Here is a 25,611-nt window from a genome sequence, read left to right on the forward strand (position 1 = left end):
GATTAACCCTCCGAGTGAAGAGCCGCCTGAGCAGCTCCGTTTATAACCATCTAATCATTAACTCATCCACTAATCACCTCACGGGATGAAAGGTGATTTTACCTTCGTCCTTGTCGCAGGAAGAAAATCACCAAAAAAAAGACACTGTCTCACACACAGGCACCGACAGCTTTTACCTTAAATCGGTTTATTTGATCAATTCAAAAGATGAGAAACTTTCCGTTTGCACAGGTAGAGAAAGTGAAAGCAGGTAGAGAGGAGGTGATCTGAGAGCAGAGCCGACAGCCTCTTATTCACCTGAGCTACGCAGGTAAGGACACACGTCTTTGTTTTACAATGTTGGTGTTCGGTCAGTGTGTGTCGGTTTCATATTTATCTCTTTGACTTTAGACGTGGTGATAAGTTTTTGGTCGATCAGCGACAGGAGGGGAAACAACAATCTATGGCGCCCTGTATGTGCAGTATATATCCGGGTATTTGTTCTTTGTTTAACGCTGTTTTCAGCAGATTAATGCGTTTTTAATGTCTTGATTCAGAACTGTTTTAAATATAAAACGTGTTTGACATAAAGAATGACAAGTGTGTATAATATAATATAATATAATATAATGAGTTTTGGTCTTCAGAAGACGTTTAAATTGACATTGCTTGGTTTTTTATGGGATCAGAGATTTCTCAGAAATTAATGGGAAATTTAATGTAAGAATGGACCAAAACAGAAGCAATTCTACCTTTATATTTATATCAATGTGTTCACATGGGCTAAAGAAATATCTATAAACTCACACTCAACTTTCACCCTGTTTCTTTCCAGTCTCCTTTTTTTCTCTCGTCAAAAACACTGATAAAAATCTAAAATAGTAAAATAATATTCAAAATTCGGGTGGAGAGTACGACTTATTTCAACTAAAGGTGCTTACTTCACTGATATTTAACAGACACTTCTGTGCTTCTTCTCGGCCTTTGCTAAAAGGATCAAATGAGCAGATGACTTTTAGTGCATCCAAATTAATTACCCACACTCAGTAAAACTGTAATTGCACTGTGAACCCATGTTGTGGAGGAAACTGAAGAAGCTGCTTGTTTACTTTCACTGAACTTATCGCCCACACACACAGAGGCCGAGTCTGACATTCAACACTCAATAATAAAACCAAAAGTATCTGCACAGTAAATGCAACACTGCCGGACATGTTGACACACAGCGTCTGGATTTGTTGTCAATCGCAGAGGCCAAATTTTAGAGCTATTATTAATATTAGGGAATTCTGCTCTCGATTTCTTGCGGTTGCCGTTTCAGCAGCTTCTCATTGTCATTTTACGTCTGCAGCTCTGAACACTTTGTTGTCAGGAACTGCTCCGGCGGGTTGTTTTGTTATCTGTAAACAAGACTGATCCCCCCGTCCCCGCTGAAACACACCTTCACCGCTGTTTCACATACAACTCCTGTCAGAGCAGCGTGCAGGCAGACGTTTCCTCTGCTGGCTTCAGTCTTTAATCCGATGCTCTCTCCTCACAGTTGGATGTTAATCAACAGATTCGCTGACAGACACGATGGACAAGTCCACTGAAAACCCGGAGGAGGACACAGTGTCCCTGAGGAGCAACGGGAAGACGCCGGCCTGCGGTGTCACGAAGGAGAAACAGGGCTTCATTCGGACGTTCAGAGAGAGCGCCCGACGCGTTGCAGCGAAGAACCCACTTTCACCTGGAGGCAAAGGGTCAAAGGTCAAACCCGAGGCGGACACAGCTGGAAAAGAGTTGGGGTTACAAACGCCTCCCTCACCCAGTGAGTACCATCATGGTTTTCACGAGACACGGGATTGGTGGAGCAGATACAGAAATGTTCTCTACCTGAGAGATAGAAACACGTGCCCTGCAGGCGCGAGGCTGGACGCCAGCATCGTGAGACGCTGATATTTGGTTGAATGTAGGTTGTGACATCAGGGCAGCGTCCAAAGCCAACGTCAGTTAGACACATATCAAATACAACGGTCTGGTGTTGAGGAAAACCTGCTCCAGAGTTCACGTGATCTAAGACTGGTCACCTTTCAGCATGACGATGACCTGCAGCTCAGGTACAGCCAAGACAACGCTGCACAGTCCAGACTTCACACAGCTCCTTGAAGATGGCAGGTCACAGACACTTTCCCATCCAGTTTGACAAAGTTTAAGACGAACTGACAGGAAGAATTTGATAAACTTGCCAAATCCAGGTGTGCAAAGCTTGTAGAGTCTCAGCCGAGAAAGACTCGGAGCTTCTGCAAAGCACTGCTGTGAGGGTCTGAATACTTTTGTGAATTAGAAAACTCAGGGTTTACATCGTGTACAATGTGTGCAGAAAGTGAAGAGGTCTGAATACTTCCTGTAAAGTACAGTATGAGGAGAGAGTATAGTTTGAGCTCAGTGGGAATTGAACTTCTAACCCAGCGAGCTACAGCGAGGCAATAACTGGAAAAACAAGCTAATATAAAATGCGATAAGGAATATCTCATTCTTATCAAACATCTGTCACTCTGTGTTCAGCTGCCTGTTTAGGCGAAGGTGCTTTGCCTCAACCTGCCTCCTTTTTAATTCTCCTCAAATCAGTGATTTGGCGGCTTGAAACGCTCGCAAGAAAATGTGTGTGAACTTGTTTCCCTCAGCTGTGGGTGATACCGAGTGTGTAGGTGGAAAGAGCAATGACGTGGGAGCATAGTGCAGAAAGAGCAAGAAAGCAGAGCAGAAAAAAGAAAGAAAGAAAAACCCTGTGTTGCTGCTGTGGATGAAGGAATGTGTCTCTGTGGGGTAGATTTGATTTGGATGATTGTTAAAACATCTCTGCACAAGTTTGATTCACTCTCTGTTATGGCAGCAAGAAACATCTGAAGGTGGTCGGCTTCTTCAGCGGCAGATAAAATCCTGTTTGTTCCCTTCTTTTAAATTATTTTAAGGCAGAAGAAACTACAGGTTAATTCTTCACTGATAAAAAAATAACAAACATTCCCAAGTTCCAGCGTCTCAGTCGTGAAGATTTTGTGATAATAAATTGATCATTTTTGAGATTTCGACCATTGATCAGATAAAACGAGCTGAGGACACTAACATGGGTTTTTCACTATATTCCTGCAGAATTTATCTGTAGATCAAATGATTAATCGATAAATTAATTGCCAGTTGCAGAGTTATACAAACGAAACTGTCGCAGAAAGCAAACACGAAACTATAGTGTGATGTGCTGTGAGCGGTTATTATTGTGAAATCCACCTGATCAGGTTTTAGAGCAGTTGCTCAAGTTCTTCCAGGCTTTTCCCCAGAAACAACCAGAGCGTTTTAACATTCACTTCACTGTTGGATACGTGAAGCTTCCTGTAGGACGTAGCATCACTGCTCATTAGTCATTTCTTATCGCATTAATTTCTTATTGCACATTACACTTTGGGAAAACTGAGCTGTTGAAACGTGTTGATAAAGTGAGTTCGAGTGCGCGACAGTGTGCAGGATTCTGGAGTTTTCTGACCTTCAAGACTAAAAGAAAGTTGATGGAAGCGACCGACACATCTGGTATGTTCAGGCTTTGTGGCTTTAAGTCGTCTGTGTTTGTAAAAAACATTCATCCACACCTTCTCGGTGTGGCCTGGCCGTGAATGACTAACCTCGAGTTAAACATCATGTTAACTGTGTTGTACAGGAGATGATTGACACTGAACTCGTTGCCACACTTCGTTCACCTCATGCAGTATTTGCTAAGCTCTCGTCTTTGCCGACTGTCAATCTGGAAAATCACGGTTATTGTTGTTTTCCAGCCTCAGATTTGTCCTGTGACCCTTTAATGAAGCAGATACTGAATCATTCAGCCTCATTTAGATCTCCTCTACTTCAAGTTTAATAGCTGTTAATAAGAGGCAGCGGCTCACATCATCATCATCATCATCATCATTAGTGAAATTGTGGCTCATTTGACTATTATCACTCATTATCTGAATTTATTCTGAAGCAGATGATTTCCAGACTGAAGTCTTGCAGCTTAGTGAGTTTGTGAAAGATGTTCTACAGAACAAAGATACACAACATAGATGCAGGAAACCAGTGAACGTTACCCACAACTATGTTTTTAACTTCCCTTTTAGTCATACACATGAGCTCATTTCATCATTTCATTTTAGCGCAAGTCCTGCGGATACTTTTAAATCGTTTTGTCCGTCAGCACAAACAAGGACAGACGGCTGCCAAACCTCGGCTGGTGACTTTCACTTTTCATTCTGGAGCAAAGCCAAACTAACCTGTGTGTTTTCATCACAAGTTAATCTTTGCATTCCTCTCTGGGTTTAGCTCTTAGGTCACAGTCAAGACAAAGTGCTGCCAAATCACATGACACACACAGACACACACACACATTAAGTGTAAATATGAACCTTGAGAAATTGAAACCGCATCAGATTGATTTCTTTTCCTGCTGCCTTGACAAAGAGAAAGAGACGTGATTGTGAAACCAGGAGCAGCAGAGCCAGTTCTGCTGAAAAGTGTTTGTGCTTTTATTATGACCCACCTCTCTCCACCTCTCTCCGCCTCTCTCCACCTCTCCGTCAGGTCCGAGCACCGGCTCTGTGAAATCTCCTCTGAAGATGATTGGGAGCATCTTCCAGAGCAAACAGGAAAACAATGGTGACGTCCCTCAACAGAAAAGCATATCTATAAAGCGAACAAAGACAGGTAAAGTGATTATTTAATACTGGTTTAATACTGGAATACTGATTTTTTTTTTCTTGCACATAACTTATAATAAAAATATATATTTTCCTACATCACATGCGGCCAAAGCCCGTTCAACCACAACATTAGTGAGGTACATCACTGATGTTGGGAGACGAGGCCCTGGCTCAGGCTACACACACACACACACACACACACACACACACACACACACACACACACACACACACACACACACACACACACACACACACACACACACCCCGATGATTTAGTTTTAAAACACATCACTTTTGCTAGGTTTACACCTGGCGTCCACACTACTCTGGAGTTCAGGGCTGAAACAGAGACCTTTGCGAACGATGACTCGGGTCTCATCAGCCTCGACTACCAGCGGTGACAGCAACGTGAATAACGACTGACGAGCATCACGGACCTCGTCTTTGCTAGCTCGAGTTCCTGTTCAGCTGAAAGGTGTTGGATGGGGTTGAGGTCAAGGCTCTGTGCAAGACAGACAAGTTCCTCCACAACAAACAGGGGGAACCATTTCTCTATAGACATGTTGAAACAGGAAATGGTCAAACACAAACTGTAGCATTAAGATTTCACATAATGAGAACTAAAGGGCCTCAACCAAGCAGCTAGACCTGGAAGTACAGTACAAAAACAATGTGGAGAAGCCTGTCCACATACTTTCGGACACATACGTATAGTTAGGATTGCTCTGCTTTCCCGTTGTAAAGTAGTTTCCACCTTCATAACAGCTGTGTTTCAAGTGTCAGAGTGAACGTTCGGTCACATTCACCGTCCGTTCAACAACACCAGGTTGTGACGTGCGCGGTGAATAAATGTTGAGCAACCTGCAAGAACCTCAGCTTCTCTATTCCCAGATGCAGCACATCAGCGCTCCCGTTTACCGACCACGCGCATCATGCTTACAGTTAAAAACACGAGCTGAACAAAGGTCGAACCCTGAACCGCAAGTTTACTGGAGCTGGTCGCACAGAAAAAGGAAACATGCTGTTTCCAGTTGAAAAGCTTCACCACTGATTATTCTGATGATCCTTTTCAGTTCAGGATCTTGTCACCACCGATCATTGAAAAACAGAACTATCCAGGACAAACTCACAGGACAGGATAATGAAGCTTCACTCTCTATATGTAGTTCTCATTTCTCATTTGGTTTCATCTGGGACACAAAAGATTTTGCTCGCTACACTTCCTGCTCTCTTCCTTTCAAATAAATGACCAAAGGCAAAAATAAATAATAATAATAATAATAATAATAATAAATACAGAAAACCTGTCATCAGATATCAGATATTGTCAGGAAGTTCATTATTGTGCATCACTGAAAGAGCAAAGCAGCAAATTCAAAGTTTCAATCAGTTAAAACTTCATTAAAATGTTTAAAAATCAAACCATGATCCATTCATTTGATTTTGAGCAGCGAGTTCACAACACAAGGAGCTGTTGACACGACGTTAAAAAATGGAGGGAAAACAAAAGGTGTCATGTGTTACTGCTGCGGTTACTGTGTGCTAACTGTGTGTTCTCCATCCTCAGATCCCAACATGTCAGCGACCCATGAGAATTTCATGAGAGGACGCTTAACTCAAAGTATGAATTTCGGTGGCAGGAGGTTAAAAAATAAAAACGCTAAAGAAAATAAAGCTGTCCCTGAAGGCACCTTGGAGGAGAAGGAGGAGGAGAAGGAGGAAGAGGTGCTGACAGAGGTCGAGGAGACGTACACACTGCCAGAATTACCCCACACTCTGCTGTCAGGTACAGTCTCGCCCGCACCTTTTCATACCTCAGGTCACGGACGAGGCTTCGCTGGTGTGTCTCGCTCAAAGGCACCTTGGCGTCTCTTCCTCTGTCCATACATTCAACTTCAGCTTCTTTATCTCTCTCTGTTTTGGCAACAATAAAACGAGTCTAATTCCTGGTGTAAATACACAGGGGTTCAGTCTGTCTGCAGACACTGATGCCTCTGCCTGAAATATTTCAAACGCTCCAAGAAGAGTTATTAGTTTAACTATTGAAACAACAGCCACAAGTGATTTCCTCTCATGTTAATAATTAGAAGAGTTAATAGAATAATGATACATCATGTAAAAAATAAATCAAATACTAGATATGAAACAAGTCCGAGCCCATGAGTATTAAAAGATGCAGTGTGGCCCAAAAGGACAGGAAATAAATAAATAAATGATAATAATGAACTTTATTTATAGATCACTCTTCATACAAGAGATGTAGCTCAAAGTGCTTTACAATAATAAATGAAATCTTATAATTAAATAAGCGTGAATAGAAGGACAATGAAATGAGATAACAGAAAGACAGTAGATGATAAAATGTGTAAATGAAAATAGAAATAGAAACCAGTAAGAATAGTAAAATATGAAAGAATTAATTAAAAAATAGGTTTTCAGCTGCGGTTTAAAAATGTTCAGACCCTTAAAGCTCCTGGCAGGAAACTGACTGGGAGCCAGTGGAGTGAAGCTGAAACCTCTTCCTTGTTTTAGTTAAAAGTCCGGCTGTATTTTGTGAGATTAACTGCTGTAACTGCATGTTGGGAAAGATGAAACTATTTTATTTTTATTTCCAGTGATGGAGATCAGCAAACTGATAGAGATGAAGGAGCTGGAGGATTCTCACCTTCACCTGCTCGCCCTGCGTCAGGAGTTCCAGCAGGAAAAGGAGCGCTGTGGCGAGGTTTCGCCCGTGGAGCTGATGAAGAAGGAAAAAGACCTCAGCCTCCTCTATGGAAACCTGAGGAACAAGATCACCGCCATAGTGCGCGACTCCAACTCTCCTTCCTCCGGTAACGAAGAACTGCTGCTCCCCCTGGCTCGCATCATCCAGGAGGAGGAGAAGAGAGCCGAGGAACCGGGGAGTCTGCAGGGCAGCTGGATGGAGGCCTGGAGGGAGGCGGTGGGCGAGGGGGTGAAGGTGAAGCTGGAGAGCGTGGGTCTGGAGCAGAGGGAGCAGAAGGCCTCCTGGCTGGCTGATCACCTGGGTTTGCTGGGTAAGACCATCGTGGAGGACTTGGAGAACGTGAAAAGGAAGCTGCGGTGGTCTTACCCGCCCAGCTTCAAAGTCTTCGGCACCTACGTGAAGAGTTACCACCGCGGCGTCGCGCAGCATCTGAAGAAGCTGGAGCAGCAGGCGACGGAGCTGAGGGAACTGTACAGTCTGCTGGACTGGATCATCAACACCTACAAGAGGTCAGAGCATCAGTACGGCTGTTTTTCAGAAACATAATGACACATGTGAAACACATGTTGACACCTGCTTTGCTTATGGAGATGATAATGTAATAATTAAAGAACACTAAAAAAAAAAAAAAAATCATATTTTTAATAAAAATGCCTTAGTCATCCGGAAAAGCTTGACTTGAGAGAGTCAGTCAGTGCTTTCCTAATCAGCTAGCTACCATACTATAACTTAAAGGTCCCATATAGTCTAAAGGTAGATGTCCATGTGTAGTGTGATTATAGATCAGGTCTAGCTTCTATATTAATACTGTTAAAGTATCAAAGCCTCAGTCCACAGAGAAATGCACACAGCCTGTATTCAGAAACTGAGCCTTAAAACCAGCCGTCAGGACTTCTGCAACTTTGTGATGTCACAACTATAGTATATAGTCACTGACCTCAGTTATGCACCAAGCCCCGCCCACCTGGACCCACCATCCAACCTTGCAGGATTTGGTTTCTCTGAGTGTTTTTACCTGAAATTGGACATATTTTTATTCAGTCACTCAGAAAACAGTCAGCCAATCAGAAGAGAGGCTCAGAGCCTCCTCTCTTCTGATTGGCTCACAGACCTGTTGTTACTAGAGCTGCAGAGAGAAGCCTGAGAGAGGAGAGTCAAACTACACTGAGATGGTTTTTGGTTCTTAAAACCACAAATATATCTTCTTATGAATTAACAATTCAAATAAAACACTGGTGAAGTGTAAATTATAACTTTAAATATAGAAATACATGTAAATTTAAGTTACACAACTTCCATTTTTTGTTGCTTTGTTTCTCACTCTAGAGTAAAGGGTCCACATTTGCTCCATAAATCATGAACGACTTTTTGGTTTTATGATGGCGCCCCTTTGTTTCACGTTAAACTGTTCAGTGTCCGTCTACATCGAGAAGACATTAAGATACAACAAACTAAATTGTGCATGAAACAGGAAGGTCAGTCACAGTCACACTGAGCTACTCTGTTAAGACTCCTGATCTAACTTACAGACATGTACACACACGTCTCGCCCTCTCCCTCGACTTGTTGAAGGAGCCACCGCACAAACATTCACCAGGGGAGAGAGCACTGCCAACCTCAGTTTGCAGCCTAGATAGCTAATTAGCTGCAGCTCATTAAGCAGCATGTAAACGTAGCTGCTAACGTCACTGCAGTTGCATTTTGTGAATTTTTTTTAATATTCTGTACACACCAGAAAATAACAAAAGTAGATCCGATTGTCTCCCTGAAGAAAGTTTACAGTCTCACACTTGCAGGACGTTTCACCGAACACATCTTAAAACACTCGACTGCATACAAAAGATGAGCTCACAGATGGTGCAGACAGATTTAGTGGACACCTTACAGCAAATAACCACCACAGCGGGCGTGAGCTGGAGAAGCAGTTGAAAAAGAGGCAGCACTGCTGACATTATTCGTTGAATCAGGCCACACCAAAGCGAAAAACTGCTCAAACCAGCGTTAGGGAGACCAAAAATAAACAGCTGATCTGATAAAGAGGCACAACACTCTCCTGAGGCCGAAATGGAAAAATATAATCAGGTCACATCCACGTTTCTCACAGATTATGTAAAGTAGCTTTTTATACTGTATATCATACCTCACGTACTTTAACTGACTTTTCTGTGTCGTACAAATAAGTTCAAATCTCATTATATGCAGTAAAAATCTTCAGCAATGGTGATTGGATTTTCATGAACTAAAAGATACCTTTAGAACTTGTTTTAATCTATTTTTTGTTGCTTGTTTTTCAAATCCCTTCATACCACAAAGTTGTGATAAAATCTGAACCTTTCCCCCCGACATGAGGCGACACGTCCTCGACATTTAGTTCAGATTGCAGCTCAATGAAATGTTTCTTGTTTCTCCCCGACAGCGAGTGCATTATGGGAAGTCAGTCCCTGCAGCCGGAGATGAACGATGAAAGCACCGAGCTGCAGCTGGAGGAAAACTTCCTGAAGCAGCTGAAAGATAAATACTGCAGCAAAGTGAAGGTGAGGGACACCGACGTCACGTGGGCTGTAATTGTCCTGGGTGTTTGGGGATTTTTATAACCTTGTGTTCAGTATTTCTCCATTAGTCGAAATAAAATGTTATTTTATGTGATTACATGTAATAATTGTAACATTTCAGATTTTCCCCGACAGAGTGGAGAAAAGAGAGTTACTCACATTAAAGACTAATGACCACGCTGGTGGTTGTTTCACTTAATAGTGGAGTTGAGATATAAATATTGAAATTGTTGCAAGTTTCTCCCAACACTCACTCTGCTCGGCTTTTCTCCGTTATTGCAGGGCGACATCCGGGATTCACTCAACAGAGTCATTGAAATTGAAATTGAAGAAGTCTGGAAGGTCAAAAAAGATCCAGAAGAGGAGGAGAACTACTTTGTCTCTCATATCCCTATGGACATCTGGACGGTACGACACTGTCACAAGATATTAGAGATGAGACATCACATTTTCTTCATGTGAAAACCAAAACAACAAATCCAATTCAACAAAGGTTTATTCTCAAATAATTGTTTCAAACGTGGAAAGGAAAACACACATTGGCTGCTGGTTCTGAACGGACGCAAATAAAGAGTTAAGATTAAATTTATCAGAACAAATAGAAGTAGTCTCATTAAGTTCTTCTTAAAGAAATAAGGATAAAGAAAATTCTCAGAGAGGAACAAACTTGTCTTACCAGAAACTGCTGTAGCGCACAGGTGAACTCAATCTATGTAAATGAGGATGAAACCAAGAGCCAATCAGTGATAAGGACGGGAAAGGAAGTGAGGTAGGTGAGGAAAGGAAGAGGAAAATGAAAGAAAATAGGGATATTTACTTCACAGTTTGTGAGCTTTAGAGTGTCCAAAATCAAGTGTAAATATCTGAAAACCTACAGGCTTAAAGTCATGTATCATTTATTTGGAAAGCATATAGTTTATGAAAGCACATACAGTAAGAACCTGAAACACACAGGAGATGCACTCTTATATTAGAAGACGTTAATTTATATGACTTAATTTAGCTAAAAAATACTTTCAATTGTTTTTGTTTGAAAAAATATTTAAAAAAAAACAAGTAATTAAAGAGCTACATATTTATGAATGTGTCACCTGTGTTGTTAGACCTGAGGATGAATCAGATTTGTTTTCTTTTCCTGGTCCACCGTGTTGTAGTACAGTGTTTTGTCCACACGGTGGCAGCAGAGAGCTTCACCTGTACTTCACCATCACACTGTAACTTAGACCGGCTCTGCTTCCTCTCCTCAGAAAATGGAGGGAGTTGTTAAGAACTCTCGAAGAATTGATGCCGAGCTGGAACAGAAAGCCACGTCTTCCTGCCTCGAGGAACTGAAACCGTTTCCTAATCGGTATGTCAGCACAAAAAAAACACAAATGTGCGCATATTATTAATATTATGTGTATAAATACTAAATGTTTTGAGTTATTTAGACAAATATTTAACAAGCAATGTGATCTCACAGAGGAAGATTGTCACCTCTTTGCCCCTCAGTTAAAACAGCAGCATTTAAACAGAAACAGAAATGAATTAATTAATTAATTTATAAAGCAACGTTTGTGCGAACGATACAACGCGACGCGAGTGCGATGTCTCAGTAACGCCTTCAAATTTAGCACAAACATTCACTTGGACTTGTAGGTTGAACTGATTAGAACTTGGTGGTCAAAGGTCAAAGGTCACTGTGACTTAAAAAACAAACACGTTTTCATTCACTAATATTGACATAATTTAACTCTATAAATTAAATATAGTGATGATGTGAATGAGGAACCCACAAAGAGAGATAAGAAAGTCTACGAAGCTTTTTAGCCTCTCTCAGCTCATTGTTTTGGTTTTGCCGTCAGTCTAATTAGTTACCAAAACATAAACACTAAACTAACAACCTAAGAAATTTACTTTCAGTCATTTTTGCTTATCAATTTTTTTCGAAATAACTACTTTTAGTATCTGTAAGAGCATTATTGGTATAGTGTATTAAGAAATAATATTGATGAAGTGCTAAAAGAGGAAGGTGCAAGTGTGAGGAGGGAACCTACCCACTGTTGCACAGAGAAACAAAGCAAAACAAAGCAAAAACAGGATCCTGCCCCTCTGTGCAAAAACCAGAGTTATTGCAATTTTCTATTAAGCAATGTGAGAATATCTCCGCTGTCTGTTTTTAACTTCATCACGCCTCCCCACAGTTTTACATATAGAAAGGTCTTGTGAGAAATCATGTGTCTGTTTTCTCCCCCCGTCGTTCTTTATCTCAAAACCACAATAGAAAAAGATCAGATGAGACTCTCGACTCCTCCTCTTCCCTCAGGAGATATAATATTTCCGTGGAATTAAATATCCACTAACATGAAAAAGGAAACACATAAACACAGAGATGATCTATTTAAATAAACACCAGTGCAGGTGATACAACTGGAAGAAAACTAAATGTGAATGAGTAAATGTGACGGTCTGAGAATATTAAATAAACCGTAACTCCTCACCGCTGCTACAGATACAGACTTCATGAGGACACCATGAACATTATTTATTAACATAAATGTAAATGTAGAGTTGGTTTTTCAGTTTCAGGTCAAAGATTTAAGCTCATTATATTTCTTTTATTATTTTACGTCTTAACTAGTGTCTATTATCTTGTTTGTTTTTGTGATTCTTATGTGACTTTCTTTAGTGGGACTAATAATCAACCTACATAATCTAACCTAAATATTGTCAGATGTTCCAGTTACTTTGTCCAACTCTGTGATTATTATGTTTTTAGAAATAAATGGTAAACATCCTGTTATGGATCCGGGAGTTTGAAACCCTCTCAGTCGTCTGACGGCCTAATTACATCTCCTCTTCCCTCTGCAGGTTTGAGGAGAAGTTCAACTGTCACTGCAGCACTCTCAAACCGCAGCCTCTTTGGACAAACTATCAGATAACGTACATCAACACCTTCACTGTTTTACAGTAAGTCACATGACTTTCTGCACAGCGTGGAATCTGACCTGCCCTGCAGAGCATTTACAACTGCTGCAGCAGAAATGAGAGTATGGGAATGTTAATTAAGATCCTGATAAACATGTGTGATTTAAGATGCACTTAGTTTAGTTTTTAGAGTCCTGGTTCTTCACAGGAGGAAGAACGCTAAAAGGAATCTCATTGTGACCTTCAAAATAAAAGCTTAAAATGTCTACAAATACATTTATTTATTTGTATCTACCACAAAAGAATTCAACATTATTGTCCACCAGAGTGAAACTTATCTTCAGCTCAGCAGCACAAACATGAAACACGTGGAAGAAATGTAGGTGTAAAACACAGTGCAAAAGTGAAAAATACAAATGTAAAATGAAACACTGCAGATGCGTAATGCATAATACTCGGTGTAAGAACATGCTGCTGTTTCCGACTATAAACAAACTTTTCTTTTAACATGTTTGAGCTTTTATTTTGAAGGCGAGCCATGACATAAGTTACTTTAACAAAAACCTGGACAGTTTCACAAACTGTCTTCGTCAATAATCCTGTTATACTTTAGTTGATTGATTTTAAAGAGTTTGTGTCTGTGTCTTGATCAAAACGGTTAAAGACACAGACTGTGGAGCGGCTTTTGTTTGGATGATTCATCCCTGAGCTATTCTTCGCTTTGCTGGGAGATTCTCAGCGTTCGTGCCAACACATCTTTCCACTGGCTCGGAGTTGTTCAGAAGACTGTTTCTTTAAAATGCACAGGAGAGGTTCCCTGAACACCCATTTAGAATGAGGTCATGCCACTTGCTTTTCATTGGAAGGGAAAACAACAACGTGCCAGCTCCTGGACCGGGGCCCGTCTGGTGTGATTTCCGGGAATCAGGACTGCGAGCATGAAGCGCTGCTGCATTATAAGCAGGGGAAAGAGAAAGCACAGAGAGCAGACTTGCCTGTCGAACATCCAAAACCACTCCAGCTGCTTCTGACAGTCAGAACACAAGCAGTTGTGGGTCGTGTCGGGTCATTCACAGACGTCTGCGTGTGTCTGCTTTCTCTATCTGATGCTGCAGAGCTGCGCTGAGCAGAAAAGCACTGTTCGCTTACTTTCAAAATCTGACAGTCAAGAAACTTGCTGAATTAAAGAGCAGTGTTCATGAAATGATGTCCAAAACAAACTAAACTTTTTTTAATTGAAATAATCTGCAGGTTTTAAAACCTAAAACCTGGTTTCAAGGGTTTGAATATTCAGTAAAAGTATAATTTGAGTGAGAGAATCACTGGAACAAGAACGTCAGAAAACTTAAGGAGGAAAACATTGAGCTCAAGGATGAGATGCTAAAATTAAGTTGTGTCTGTTTCCCGGAAAACACAAGATGTCAGAAAAATGTTGTTTCATGTGGGGTGGATTTTATTTATAGTCTCTGGGTTGACAAGACGGCAAAAGCCAAGAACTCTAAGAACTGTGAGGTTTTACAGTTTAAACAACAGCTGTAATTTGTAATTGTTTATTATTTGTCTCATGAGGACTGAGATCCTCTCAGGTCTTTTTCTCATCACCCTTGGATTCCCCCGTTCAGCTTTGTGGCTTAAAGGCTCCGTTCACCCAAATTACAATTACAAACAAACCTTCTCACTCAGGCCTTTAGTGTCCAGCCATGCGGGGGGGGGGGGGAGTTCAGCTTTACAGAGACTTTTAATAATGCTCCTCTTTTAGGAGGAAGTGGTTCTGGAAAAAACAGATTCCAGTGGAGTCTGTGGAGACGTCGGGGAACTGAAATATCTCAGCTGCTACTGGATGGATTACAGTGTGATTTCACACACAGATATTCATGTTCTCCAGAGGACGAATCGAGTTTTCCAGGAGAAATATCTCAAACCCCAAAATATCAAAAACACTGATCTGATCTTGTATTTGAAAAACTTAGACAATAATTTGTATTTAAAAACTTAATTTGGAAAGAAACGAACTAAGCATCTAAAAATTGTACTTCAGCGTCACGTTTTTTTGACCATCCTGCTCGAAGTTTAACTGAACTGAAGTAAGTCAGGTGCAAATCACTGGAGGCAAGTTTTTACCGACTGAAACTTGCCAGTGCTTTACAATAATCAAATATCATGTTACAAAGTCAGAAACTGACTTTTTCCCATGTCGTGTTTTCCCACCTGCAGGCAGCACATGGAGGGATACCTGGCCACCTGTCCAGGTGAGGTGGAAGGCTTCAGAAGAGAGGCGAAGTGTCTGATTGTCAGGCTGCTGCAGGGCCTGGAGGACCAGTTCAAAGAGGAGGTCAAGGTAGGATAATGCACCAGTGTATCAGATAATGTAAGCGTTGTAAGGGGAAAACCTGATTCTGGTTTTCATCGAATCATTTCCTCAAAACCCAGCAGCCGTTTTCTTTTGTGGTTTCTAAAAAGGGATTTGAAAAGCTACTCCCTTCCAGAACCTCGAATGAAAAACATAATCACTGCGTACAACAGGACCTAAGTCGGTGTGGTAAATTACTACCCACAGAATGAACTGATAATGTCTCCACAAGTCGCCCAATCTAGAGGACAAAACAGGGAACTGGTGACTTCCTTACATGTTAACGTTCAGGTAATGTTTGATTAAACTGAGGAAAGGCTGTAGTCATGATAAAATAAAACAGGACACGCAAACACACTTCTCTTTTTATATCCAACCGCTCACACAAACCTCCTCCACATAAAACTACAGAAGTCTTTTTGTTCTTTGATCTTTTGATCAGTCACAATTCATTTCCACATGAGGAAAATATAAATATTATCTTCTCTGATCTGAAAATATCTGTCAAACTACAGAACAGCCAACGGGATTATCGACAGTCACCAAACCAACTCGAGTGGTAAAGATGTTTCGCTGGCCTAAAAACCTAATCAGCTGGAGGGGCTACAATTAAATAAATCTTTTCTTTATTAAATAACATACATATTATTTTCTCAATTAATCAATGAATCGCGTATAAAATATCAGAAAACATTTAAATGTGTCGTCAAATTACTTGCTTTTGTCCGATCAACGGTCTAAAGCTCAAGGAAATTCAGTTTCCCGCCACATGTGACAAACAGAAGCAGGTTTTCCTCACGATTTAAAAAGCTGGAGCCAGTGATTGGTTGTTGTCTCTCTTTGCTTATTGTATAAATCTGCTTGTTTTTAGTCCAACCTTTGTGTGGATTCTCCGGTCTGTGACAGGAGAAATGACTATTCATCGACACAAACACTGTGTGGAAATTATTCGTTTACTTGTTACAATTCCCAAACTTTTATGACCCAGTGAACCCGAACTCCACCTATGTCAAATAAACGTATGGCGGGAAATGAAAACATTAATTGCATCATTTTCTTTGGGTTTAAATCCCAAGTTTTATTCACACATCCATCCACCCAAACCTCAAACTACAACTGCTGATGAAGAGGCAGCAAGCGAGTTAGTGGAGCTTGAGTGGAGAATGAAACATTAAACGATTAATTTAATTTAATTATTCCTGATTAAAATCATCGTTCAAGAGGTTAAAATCCAACCTGCTGAACATGTGAATCCCTTCAGCCGGAAATGGGAAAGTTACAGGCGTTTTTAAAAAACATCCCATTGTGTCGTGATTGTTTTGCAAAACACGTTTGCTGTTGTTCAGTTTGAACCACCTGTCTGTTGCTTCTGTCCAGCCCTTTCTGAGGAGAATGATGACGAGGAAGTGGCTGAATGATGACAGCGACTTCACTCAGCTTTACAAACGGACAGAGACTCTTTCCCAGCACTGCGCTCTCATGAGGCCTCCGCACCTCCAGGTGAGGAAAACAACATCAGTGGGCCGACCGACTTCACAACACACAATAACGTCATATGAATCATAATCACGATTGGCTGCTTTCCAAAGAAAATTATCCGATTAAATTCCCAGACAGGGTCAAAACTTTACTGGCATTTTCCCTGTCCTCATTAGACAAACCCAAAATAACTGGGGTCTCCAATAAAATAAAATTAAAAATGTAGACTTGGTTTAATGAGCACAAAAAGATGAAGAATATGAAATATAAAAACAATCTACTGAGAAGGTTTTCTCGCTGTAATGGCTTCGGAGGCCTGCAGAGGAAATCCTTATTTACTTTTCACCGACCCTCTTGGAAGTTCCAGTGAATCAATTTGGGCACCATTGTTTTTGGCCGGACGCTGCGACTGCAGAAAACATCTAAATTAGAGGATTAAACTGTAACAGCGGGACGAATGAATAGGTGGAAGTGGAGGTGTCAGCTCAGATGATCCGAGAGCTGCTGGTCATGTGATTGATAAAAACACAAATGCCTCCTGACCACATTTAACGTTTCCTCTTTTTTTTGTGCCTATCCTGTTTTTCTGCCACCTCCCTTCTTCTGTGTGTGTGTGTGTGTGTGTGCACATGTGTGTGTTTGTGTTTGTGTTTGTGTGTGTGTTTCCCGGCGACAGGAGTTTGCGAGTCGGTTGCACTACCATGTGGCGAGGGAATACATCGGCCAGCTGATGAAGAATTACTACTCGTGCAAGAACCGGAAACACGAGAATGCCGCGAGCAAGATCCGTCACCAGTGGGATAAACTCCGTTTCGTGTTTGTTGATATGGTAAAAAAAAACAAAACAAAACAAAACAACAGAACTTGTTTTTATTTCTTCTTTCCTGCCTCATTCATCATTTCATGACCCCGTCAGATTTATCTTGCTCCACTTCCAGCAGATGCAATAAAATGCTGCTTTACACATTAATGCATCAGTAATCTGATAATGTGGCAAATAATAATTATCAGTCACAAATGCAATTTTACTACTTTTACTGAAAATATTTCTTATATTTTTACTTTTCCTTTCTTTTTTTTCTTCCACTTTTTTTACTTTTAGTTGTATAAACAGATACTTTAGTGGTTTAAGTGTTGCACTTGAGACAGATTCAGAAGTTTCCTGACCTGAATAAACTGACCTTTTACATGTAAGTTAGTCGAGTTCCTCTTTAAAGGGCTGTATTTTGAAAAAATAAACATAAGCACCAGTAAATCCTAATTTGTTTTAGCAGCTCTTCCTGTTCAAAGAATTAAAATCAAACTCAAACTTAGCAGCAGCTCAGTCATTATTACTGTTTTTTCTGTCGCAGGAGTCGACTCACGAGTGGCTGCACTCAGTAGGAGACGAGCTGTGTGACATCATCGGACAGAAGAAAAACACGGAGATAAAGAACAACATTGAACCTTTAGTGAAGCAGTACCCTGACTTCAGGTGAGCATGAGGAGCAACTCACTCATTAAGACGTGATCATTCTGCAAGAGGAAGATGTCATGACGACAAGTCCACGTCACTCACAGTCTTTAGGACTGGGTCAAAGCCGAGCCGTGCCCGTTCTTGTGTCCGCATCAAATTAAATTAACAGAATTGATTTTATATATGTAAATAACATATCAAATAAAACTACAACATCTACCTTAATGTTTCAAATAACTTTGGAGACGATAAAGTGTCAAAATATGGATGAAATCGTTTTTCAGTGTAATGGTCCGCACTTCGATTTTACCATTACAACTTTAAATAAACATAAAATACCTAGTAGAAGTATAGATTGTTTTCTTTTGGCATGTTCAAAGGAGTACTGGCAGTGATATATTAAAAGAACTGGCGGCCGGTTCTTCACAACCCAGGCCCGACGTGGAGGTTAACTGCTTGTGTCGAAAGGCAGCGGTTTTGTCAAACAAACAAAAAAAAAAAGCACAGAAAAAAACCCCAAAATGAAACTTTTAACCAACATCCTGATTTTCATTTGTTTTTGAAAGACTTAAAAAATGTCAAAGCTTCCCTTTTGTGATTGTGTCAGTAGTCGTTTCTGTTTAGGGGGTGGACAGAGGTCGGCTGATTGACCTCATTAAAATCCCCGTTTGGACTTTGATGAGCCGAACTGGACGTAAAACATTATCACCAGGAGGAAGAGGAAGTTAAAGATGTTTAAGTAAATGATTTAACCAAAAAACAGAGAGCAGAGATCGTTTGGCTGCATCCGGTGCTTACATAAAAACAAACACAGACAATGTTTGTCTGTGACTCTCAAAGGACATGTCGTGTTTTTGATACAGATGGAAAACTCGCTTTGGGGAGGGACCGCTGAAATAACGTGTTATAAACAGCTGAGTGGCAGTTGATGAGGCTGCAGACATGTGAGGGGATTAGTCAATCAAACAGGAAAAGTAAAGACAGTGATGATGCAACGGTGTCAATGTTATGCTGAGATCACCAAAATGCATTCAGATTATTTCACTGGTGAGGTAGCTCCCTTCAGCTCCCTGATGAAATATTGACTTTGTATTTTACATCAACACCTGCTCCACTCAGATCATGTTTCCTCCATCAGTGTCTCCTTCAGAAACACTGAACAGTCTTCAACAGTGGAGAAGAAACAAAGTCTTCCCACCAGTTTCCTGCTCTGAAGGAAACATCTTCACTCTTCATCGTGGGCAGCGAGACCAAACTCTTTAGAAACACATTTCTCAAGTCAAGGACTAAAGAAATGATCCCTGAAAGTATAGTCTTGGTTTGTTCTGGATGTTTCTCAGAGTCTTATATCTCCAGACGACCACTTTTACTCCTGGTGGAGTCATGTGGAGCAGGAGGACACACCTCCTACCATCACAGCTTCATCATTGACGAGCCTCTTATTTTGTAGTGGAGAGAAACTGACAGTGATGAAACACTGTCTGAGGTTTACATCCAAATGTAGAACAAAGTTTAACTGAATTTGCAGAAAATCAGCCAAAGAACATGTGAGTTAAAGATCATTTCCATCCACTACTGTTATCCCAACATTAGGAGTTGGTTTGTTATATATAACATATAAAGGTGAAAAAATCCTGGAGCCAATTCATAAAGATAAAAAGGACATTTACTCTCCTACATGATCAATACCTGGTTCAGGAAGACACAGCTCCTCCAGATTCAAGTCACTTTATTTATAGAGCTCATTTAAAAACAAGTAAATCTGTCAACGATGAAGCTGTGATGGTAGGAGGTGTGTCCTCCTGCTCCACATGACTCCACCAGGAGTAAAAGTGGTCGTCTGGAGATATAAGACCCTGAAAAACGTCCAGAACAAACCAAGACTATACTTTCAGGGATCATTTCTTTAGTCCTTGACTTGAGAAATGTGTTTCTAAAGAGTTTGGTCTCGCTGCCCACGATGAAGAGTGAAGATGTTTCCTTCAGAGCAGGAAACTGGTGGGAAGACTTTGTTTCTTCTCCACTGTTGAAGACTGTTCAGTGTTTCTGAAGGAGACACTGATGGAGGAAACATGATCTGAGTGGACATTATGTAGCTGTAAAAACAAAGTGCTGCTCAAAAACTCTTTTAAAAGCCTTTATATTTTTTTTTCATAGACATTTAACAGCCCAGTAGTTTTCCAGTTTACACAAACTGTGCTACAGTCAATGTTTTGTGATGTGACTTTCTGTGCTGATGGAAACATCTTGACTCTTTATTGAGGGCAGATGTCTGAGTCTGTTGCTCCAAGTGTCTCTAAGTCAGAAAATGTGTTGCTTCAATGATGATGCATAAATATGTTAAATCAAATGTGGTTAACCCGAACCCCGTCACATAAAACCAGACCAGCGTGTTGTGTTCACAGCAAACCCCCCGAAATACACCAGTCAATAGAAGTAAAAGATAATCTGAGTTATTTTACCGTGACTTTAAACACTGTATTTTAATTAATCAGCTGACACCAAAATCTAACATCTTTAATCAAACCTGTTTCTAGATTCTGCTCTTTACCCTCCAACTCCACACGGCGAAGTACCACACGCCACAGAAACACGAAGCACAGCCGACACTCACTAACAGATGTTTTCACATATGTTTCCTGATTACATCTCCTCTCAGAGCCAGTGTGGGAGGTTTCTGCTGCTCCTCGCAGCTTTCTACATGTTTCTACCCTGACGACTGAGTGTGTGACTCTCAGCAGCAAACGTGCACGTGTACCTCATTATACCACGTTAATGTTCGTTTGGCGTTTTAACTGTAATTATTCACATCAATCTCTCCACTTGTAATTCCAAGTCAGAGGTATCAGGACTTTAGACTCCCATGTTAAAATGTTCCACTTTACACCGGAAATAAACCTGGTTTCAGTCACTTCATGTTGTTCCTGGTTTTGCTTCGTCCAACTCGAACCCTGAGGAAACGTCTAATCATAATTAGAGTAACTGCAAACACCTGTGTGAGTGTGTGTGTGAGTGTGTGTGTGTGTGTGTGTGTGTGTGTGTGTGTGTGTGTGTGTGCAGGAGCTGCTAAGATGCTGCACAGGGCTCATGTGCTCTCCTTCACCCTTCACTTAGTTTTGTTGCAGCTTAAGCCTCTTTCATATTCATTAGCACATGGAGTTTAACAGAGCAAAGGTTAACTTTCCAGCTGAGTTGTGTACAGATTCCTGGTGCACAAACAAACCTCCTGCAGCCACAGTAACAAAAACAACTTTTCCACTCCGGCCTGTGTTAGAGGAGGGAGAACTGCACCGGTGTAACCCAGACCAGTTTGAGAAACGTCCATGAGATTAAAGGCCGATCAGATGCCAAAACTTTGCCTCAGAGATGATTTTATAACTCTGGAAAGTTTTTCCTCTCCATATCCATGATTCATATTTTACTAAATCCCTCGTTGTCGGGACTAGGGCTGCAACACATTTGTTTCATTGTGTCACAAAATAGTTAAAAAATAAACTAAAGATGTTCTGTTCAATCAAAAGTCTGAAAACCCAAAGATATTCAGTTTATAATGACATGACAAAAGAAACCTTGAAAGTATGACTCAACAATTATCAGAATAATCAGAAAAAATATTCTTCTGTTCATTAATTAATTAATTGACTAATGATAAAGCTGCCGTGGCAACACAGTGGTCTCACTGAAATACGTTTTGATGCAGTTTTATAAAGTGAGGGATTAACTTTATTATCCAAGAGGCACACTGATGTGCAGAGTACTAAAAAAGAAATATTAAAAGACATAAAGTTACGGGGGGCATTTCCTTCGAGCTGGCATAACGTCAGACAGACATCGGCCTCTAACGACTCTAACGACTCCACTAGTTTAGTGTTTTAACCACGAGTGTTTCCCTCCATCTGCATAAAAAACCCCTGAGTGGAAACCCTGGGAAACCAAGAAGATATTGGAATATCTCAAATGTTTTTACCCTCTGAAGTGGAAAAGTACATCTGTAGATAAAAGCAACAAAGTGCCATGAAAACACAATTAGTGAATAAATCACGACGCAGATCTGTGTGGAGCTTAAATTAATTCATGAAACAAAAATTAATGCCAAATTTCCATCACATCCTCTACATTGTTTTGCACCATTTGAGGTTTAATTGGCATCATTGTTTAGCAATTATCTCAATGAACCAACTCCTAAATCATACAATGTCATCAGGAGGAAGCACAAATTTGTTTTTATGAAGTAAAGATAAGGAGATGAGAAAAGCCTGAGAACAAAGTGAAAGCAAAGTGTCAGCCTAAATATATCTAAAACGGAAAGTCCACTCAGATCATGTTTCCTCCATCAGTGTCTCCTTCAGAAACACTGAACAGTCTTCAACAGTGGAGAAGAAACAAAGTCTTCCCACCAGTTTCCTGCTCTGAAGGAAACATCTTCACTCTTCATCGTGGGCAGCGAGACCAAACTCTTTAGAAACACATTTCTCAAGTCAAGGACTAAAGAAATGATCCCTGAAAGTATAGTCTTGGTTTGTTCTGGATGTTTCTCAGGGTCTTATATCTACAGACGACCACTTTTACTCCTGGTGGAGTCGTGTGGAGCAGGAGGACACACCTCCTACCATCAGTGACGAATTTGACTTTTATTTCGTTGGGTCATTGCCGCCATGACTCTCTAGTATTTCAGGAAATGTTGATGAAATGCCTCAGAGACCTTCACAAACTGCTGCTGTGGTTCATTTTCAGATCAACAAGCGCATGAGCATGAAAATGATCAGTGTTGTGTTTCTTTGTTCCTCACCAACCTGCAGCAAGAGCCACCTGGTTGCTGTCCTGAACTTCAGAGGCCTGGTGAGAGGTCGTGAATACCAGCTGATCCTGCAGCGATTCACGGAGCTCAAGAAAAAACTGAGCGGCGGCAGCGGCGGCGACAGAAGCCGAGTTTTTTTTGGCGACATGCAGGTGACCATCAACACAAACTGCCTGTCCAATCTGCCGTTCTCCTGCTGCCTGCTGCCAAACAACTGTTAAAACACAGAGGAGGAAATGTTTTATGGAAGAGGAATAACAGCTGAAGACGGGGATTTGTGACAGTTACAGTTACAGTTCCTCTCAGGTGACTTATCACACATTACAGCCAACTAAACTCAAACCAACTGCACCTTTTACACAGAATCAGGTACCTTTGTTAAATCTTAAAAACAAAACTTTTTACTTTCAGAATATTATTTATACCATTATCACAGCTTGCCAAATAAATATTTATATACATATAATAATAAGACTATAGCACCTTTAAAAACCAAAGTTACAGTGCGTCACAAAATACACTTACTGTATAATATAGGTGCAAAGTCAGCATATGTACATATATACATACATATATAATATATACAGTATATGAAGGATTTTATCGTCATATTGAGCGGTTTACAAGTCTGTGTAAAAAAGAAAGTTTGGTGAATGTGACTTTGAACACTCAAACCTCGCAGTAAAGAGGTTAAAGATTAAATATTCTCATAAGAAATCCAGTAAATGTGGATTAATCCGCTGCTGAAAATAGTCCCCAACAAATGGTCTATTTCCTCCTGTTTTGGGGAATGTTTATTAAGACTACAGTGTCCAGATGTTTTAGGAATTGACAGCTGTTTTATTTTATTTTTTTAAAGATTTACATTCACAGTAGGAACCAATGGGCTCCGAGCTAAAAGCCACATTATTGCAGATACATTGTTGGTTTGTGTCTTTTCATGACATCTGTTGACAGTAAGAAAAATAAGGAAAATGTTTAAATGAAGCTATAAATGAACGAGATAAATGGATATATATCAACTGTCTTTCCACAAATTACAAATAGGACTGTGTGAACCTACAAAAATGAAAAACATTGTTTAATAAGTTCAATAATGTCTCATCTAACTCCCAGGAAAATGTTGAAATTTAATGTGTTATCACTTAAAAATGGTATGAAACTCATTAAAATGTGACGCATTTGGTTTGTAACAGCATTGTGAGGAATTGCAGGGATTGTTTTGTGGGAAAGAAAACAGTCATTGAGTGAACTGGATGAAATTCAATGTTTGGGGGGGGAAACATGTGGATGAAAACGATGAAACTCATGCAACAGATAAAAGGTTTCGATGCCAATAACTTTGCTGTGAGGAGGTTTTCTCAACAGCTCTTTACTCTGCAGTAACGTTGGGACTATTGTTTGCAAACTGCATCTTCTCCAACGGCTGTCGGACCTCCTCGGCCGTGAACCTGTCATGTGCTGTTGAGCGAGGAAGTGACGCTTGTGGACGTGGTGCTGGACTGTGACTGTAAAATACGAGGGAGGTTCATTTGGGAAATATGTGTGTGGTTCTATTTCTGTCACATCTCTTATTCCAGATGTTGCTATATGAACACAACTGCATAAAAACCAGCTTTAAATTTCACTTTCTTTGCAACCTGATCGGTTCATAGGTTTTTGTACATTGCTGATGAATCCGTGAATCTGAATCTGTGTGTGAGAGGTGAAGAGTTCAGTGACTCAGGACGGTTTGAATCAGGGGAATTTGAACTTTCTGCCTCTAGCAGCTCTCCTGCTGTCACAGCTACGAAGAGAAGCCGACAGTGATCTCGGTGACTTTGCCTGTGGCGTGACCGTTAGTGCCGGACGGGCTGGTTTGAGTCACCACATCTGGAACCGGTAGACAGACCTCTGGGATGTGGTAGAACAGGAAAATGGCAGCATGACTGTGCAGCTGACAAATCTGCACAAATGATGTGATGCATCACGTCAACATGGGGCAGAGTCTCGGAGGCTCTAACCAGCGTTTGTGTGGTGTTCCTAATAAAGTGCTCTGTGAGTGGATATTTACAAAATGTATAAAAACATTTAAACAAATTAAAATGTAATTGTCAGTGGATCTTCATGTGATAATGACTTAAATAAAAAATAAATAAAAGAAGTGGTGCTGATTATTACTATCCGTTAAACAGATCAAACATGTAGAACATTGGATTGTTTCTCTTTGGATGAAAAAGTCCCTGATTTTAACTGAAATAATAATAATAAAAAAAAAACCAGTATCACGTCTTACTAACGGAGCGACTGCTCAGCAAAAAACTATAAATGAAGAAATTAACAATGCAGCAGCTGTGGGTTGTTATTATTTACCGTGCAAAGAATTTCAGGATGTGATCGTGAGCACAGGTGAGGCGTCTCACTGCCGGCTGACAAGAACACCACTTGTTTTTTAAAGAAATGAAGAAAGAAAAATGCTGGATTTGACCAACGAGGGCTGGAAAATGAAGCAGACACTAAAGTGACAAAAACTGCAGTTCCTCTAATGGCCACTAGAGTCTCGCTCCAACAGTGAGTCAGTCCCCAGAGACTCCCGTGTTAAAATGTCCGACTTTACAGCAGAAATAAACATGTTTACAGCCGGATACAAAAAACAGTTTTGGTCTCTATGGAA

At 40.6% G+C, this 25,611-nt stretch overlaps 1 protein-coding gene and 3 non-coding genes across 6 annotated transcripts; 2 read left to right on the forward strand and 2 right to left on the reverse strand.

Annotated features, from left to right (window-relative positions):
- LOC130179893 (exocyst complex component 3-like protein 4) lies at window positions 1–25,594 on the forward strand. 3 transcript variants are annotated; one of them, XM_056393026.1, is made up of 14 exons: window positions 1–452; window positions 1,520–1,789; window positions 4,570–4,692; window positions 6,259–6,477; window positions 7,307–7,925; window positions 9,833–9,950; window positions 10,251–10,376; window positions 11,216–11,316; window positions 12,819–12,917; window positions 15,090–15,213; window positions 16,603–16,725; window positions 17,381–17,533; window positions 18,057–18,178; window positions 20,698–21,044. In XM_056393026.1, the coding sequence occupies exons 2-14, from the start codon at window positions 1,555–1,557 to the stop codon at window positions 20,801–20,803; spliced, it is 2,268 nt and encodes a 755-aa protein (XP_056249001.1). In that variant the 5' UTR covers window positions 1–452; window positions 1,520–1,554; the 3' UTR covers window positions 20,804–21,044. The 3 variants fall into 3 exon arrangements, with proteins under 3 accessions (XP_056249001.1, XP_056248998.1, XP_056249000.1); XM_056393023.1 differs by lacking the exon at window positions 20,698–21,044 and adding an exon at window positions 22,960–25,594 and having other exon boundaries at window positions 3–452; XM_056393025.1 differs by lacking the exon at window positions 20,698–21,044 and adding an exon at window positions 22,960–25,594 and having other exon boundaries at window positions 3–310.
- Window positions 19,271–19,477, reverse strand: LOC130180779 (small nucleolar RNA U3). Its single transcript, XR_008829456.1, has one exon. It is a non-coding gene; the product is annotated as a small nucleolar RNA U3 (small nucleolar RNA).
- LOC130180780 (small nucleolar RNA U3) lies at window positions 20,040–20,246 on the forward strand. The gene has a single exon (XR_008829457.1). It is a non-coding gene; the product is annotated as a small nucleolar RNA U3 (small nucleolar RNA).
- On the reverse strand, window positions 22,470–22,676 carry LOC130180781 (small nucleolar RNA U3). The gene has a single exon (XR_008829458.1). It is a non-coding gene; the product is annotated as a small nucleolar RNA U3 (small nucleolar RNA).
- Window positions 25,595–25,611: the final 17 nt, after the last annotated feature.

This window comes from Seriola aureovittata, chromosome 13 (genome assembly GCF_021018895.1).
Source record: "Seriola aureovittata isolate HTS-2021-v1 ecotype China chromosome 13, ASM2101889v1, whole genome shotgun sequence".
Classification (NCBI taxonomy): Eukaryota; Metazoa; Chordata; class Actinopteri; order Carangiformes; family Carangidae; genus Seriola; species Seriola aureovittata.

Bases quoted from the DNA above. Each gene is read 5' to 3' on its own strand.
- LOC130179893 (XM_056393023.1), top strand. From the start codon at position 1,555: ATGGACAAGTCCACTGAAAACCCGGAGGAGGACACAGTGTCCCTGAGG. The intron at 9,951-10,250 runs GTGAGGGACACC...CCGTTATTGCAG, and splicing joins AATACTGCAGCAAAGTGAAG to GGCGACATCCGGGATTCACT. The intron at 11,317-12,818 runs GTATGTCAGCAC...TTCCCTCTGCAG, and splicing joins CTGAAACCGTTTCCTAATCG to GTTTGAGGAGAAGTTCAACT.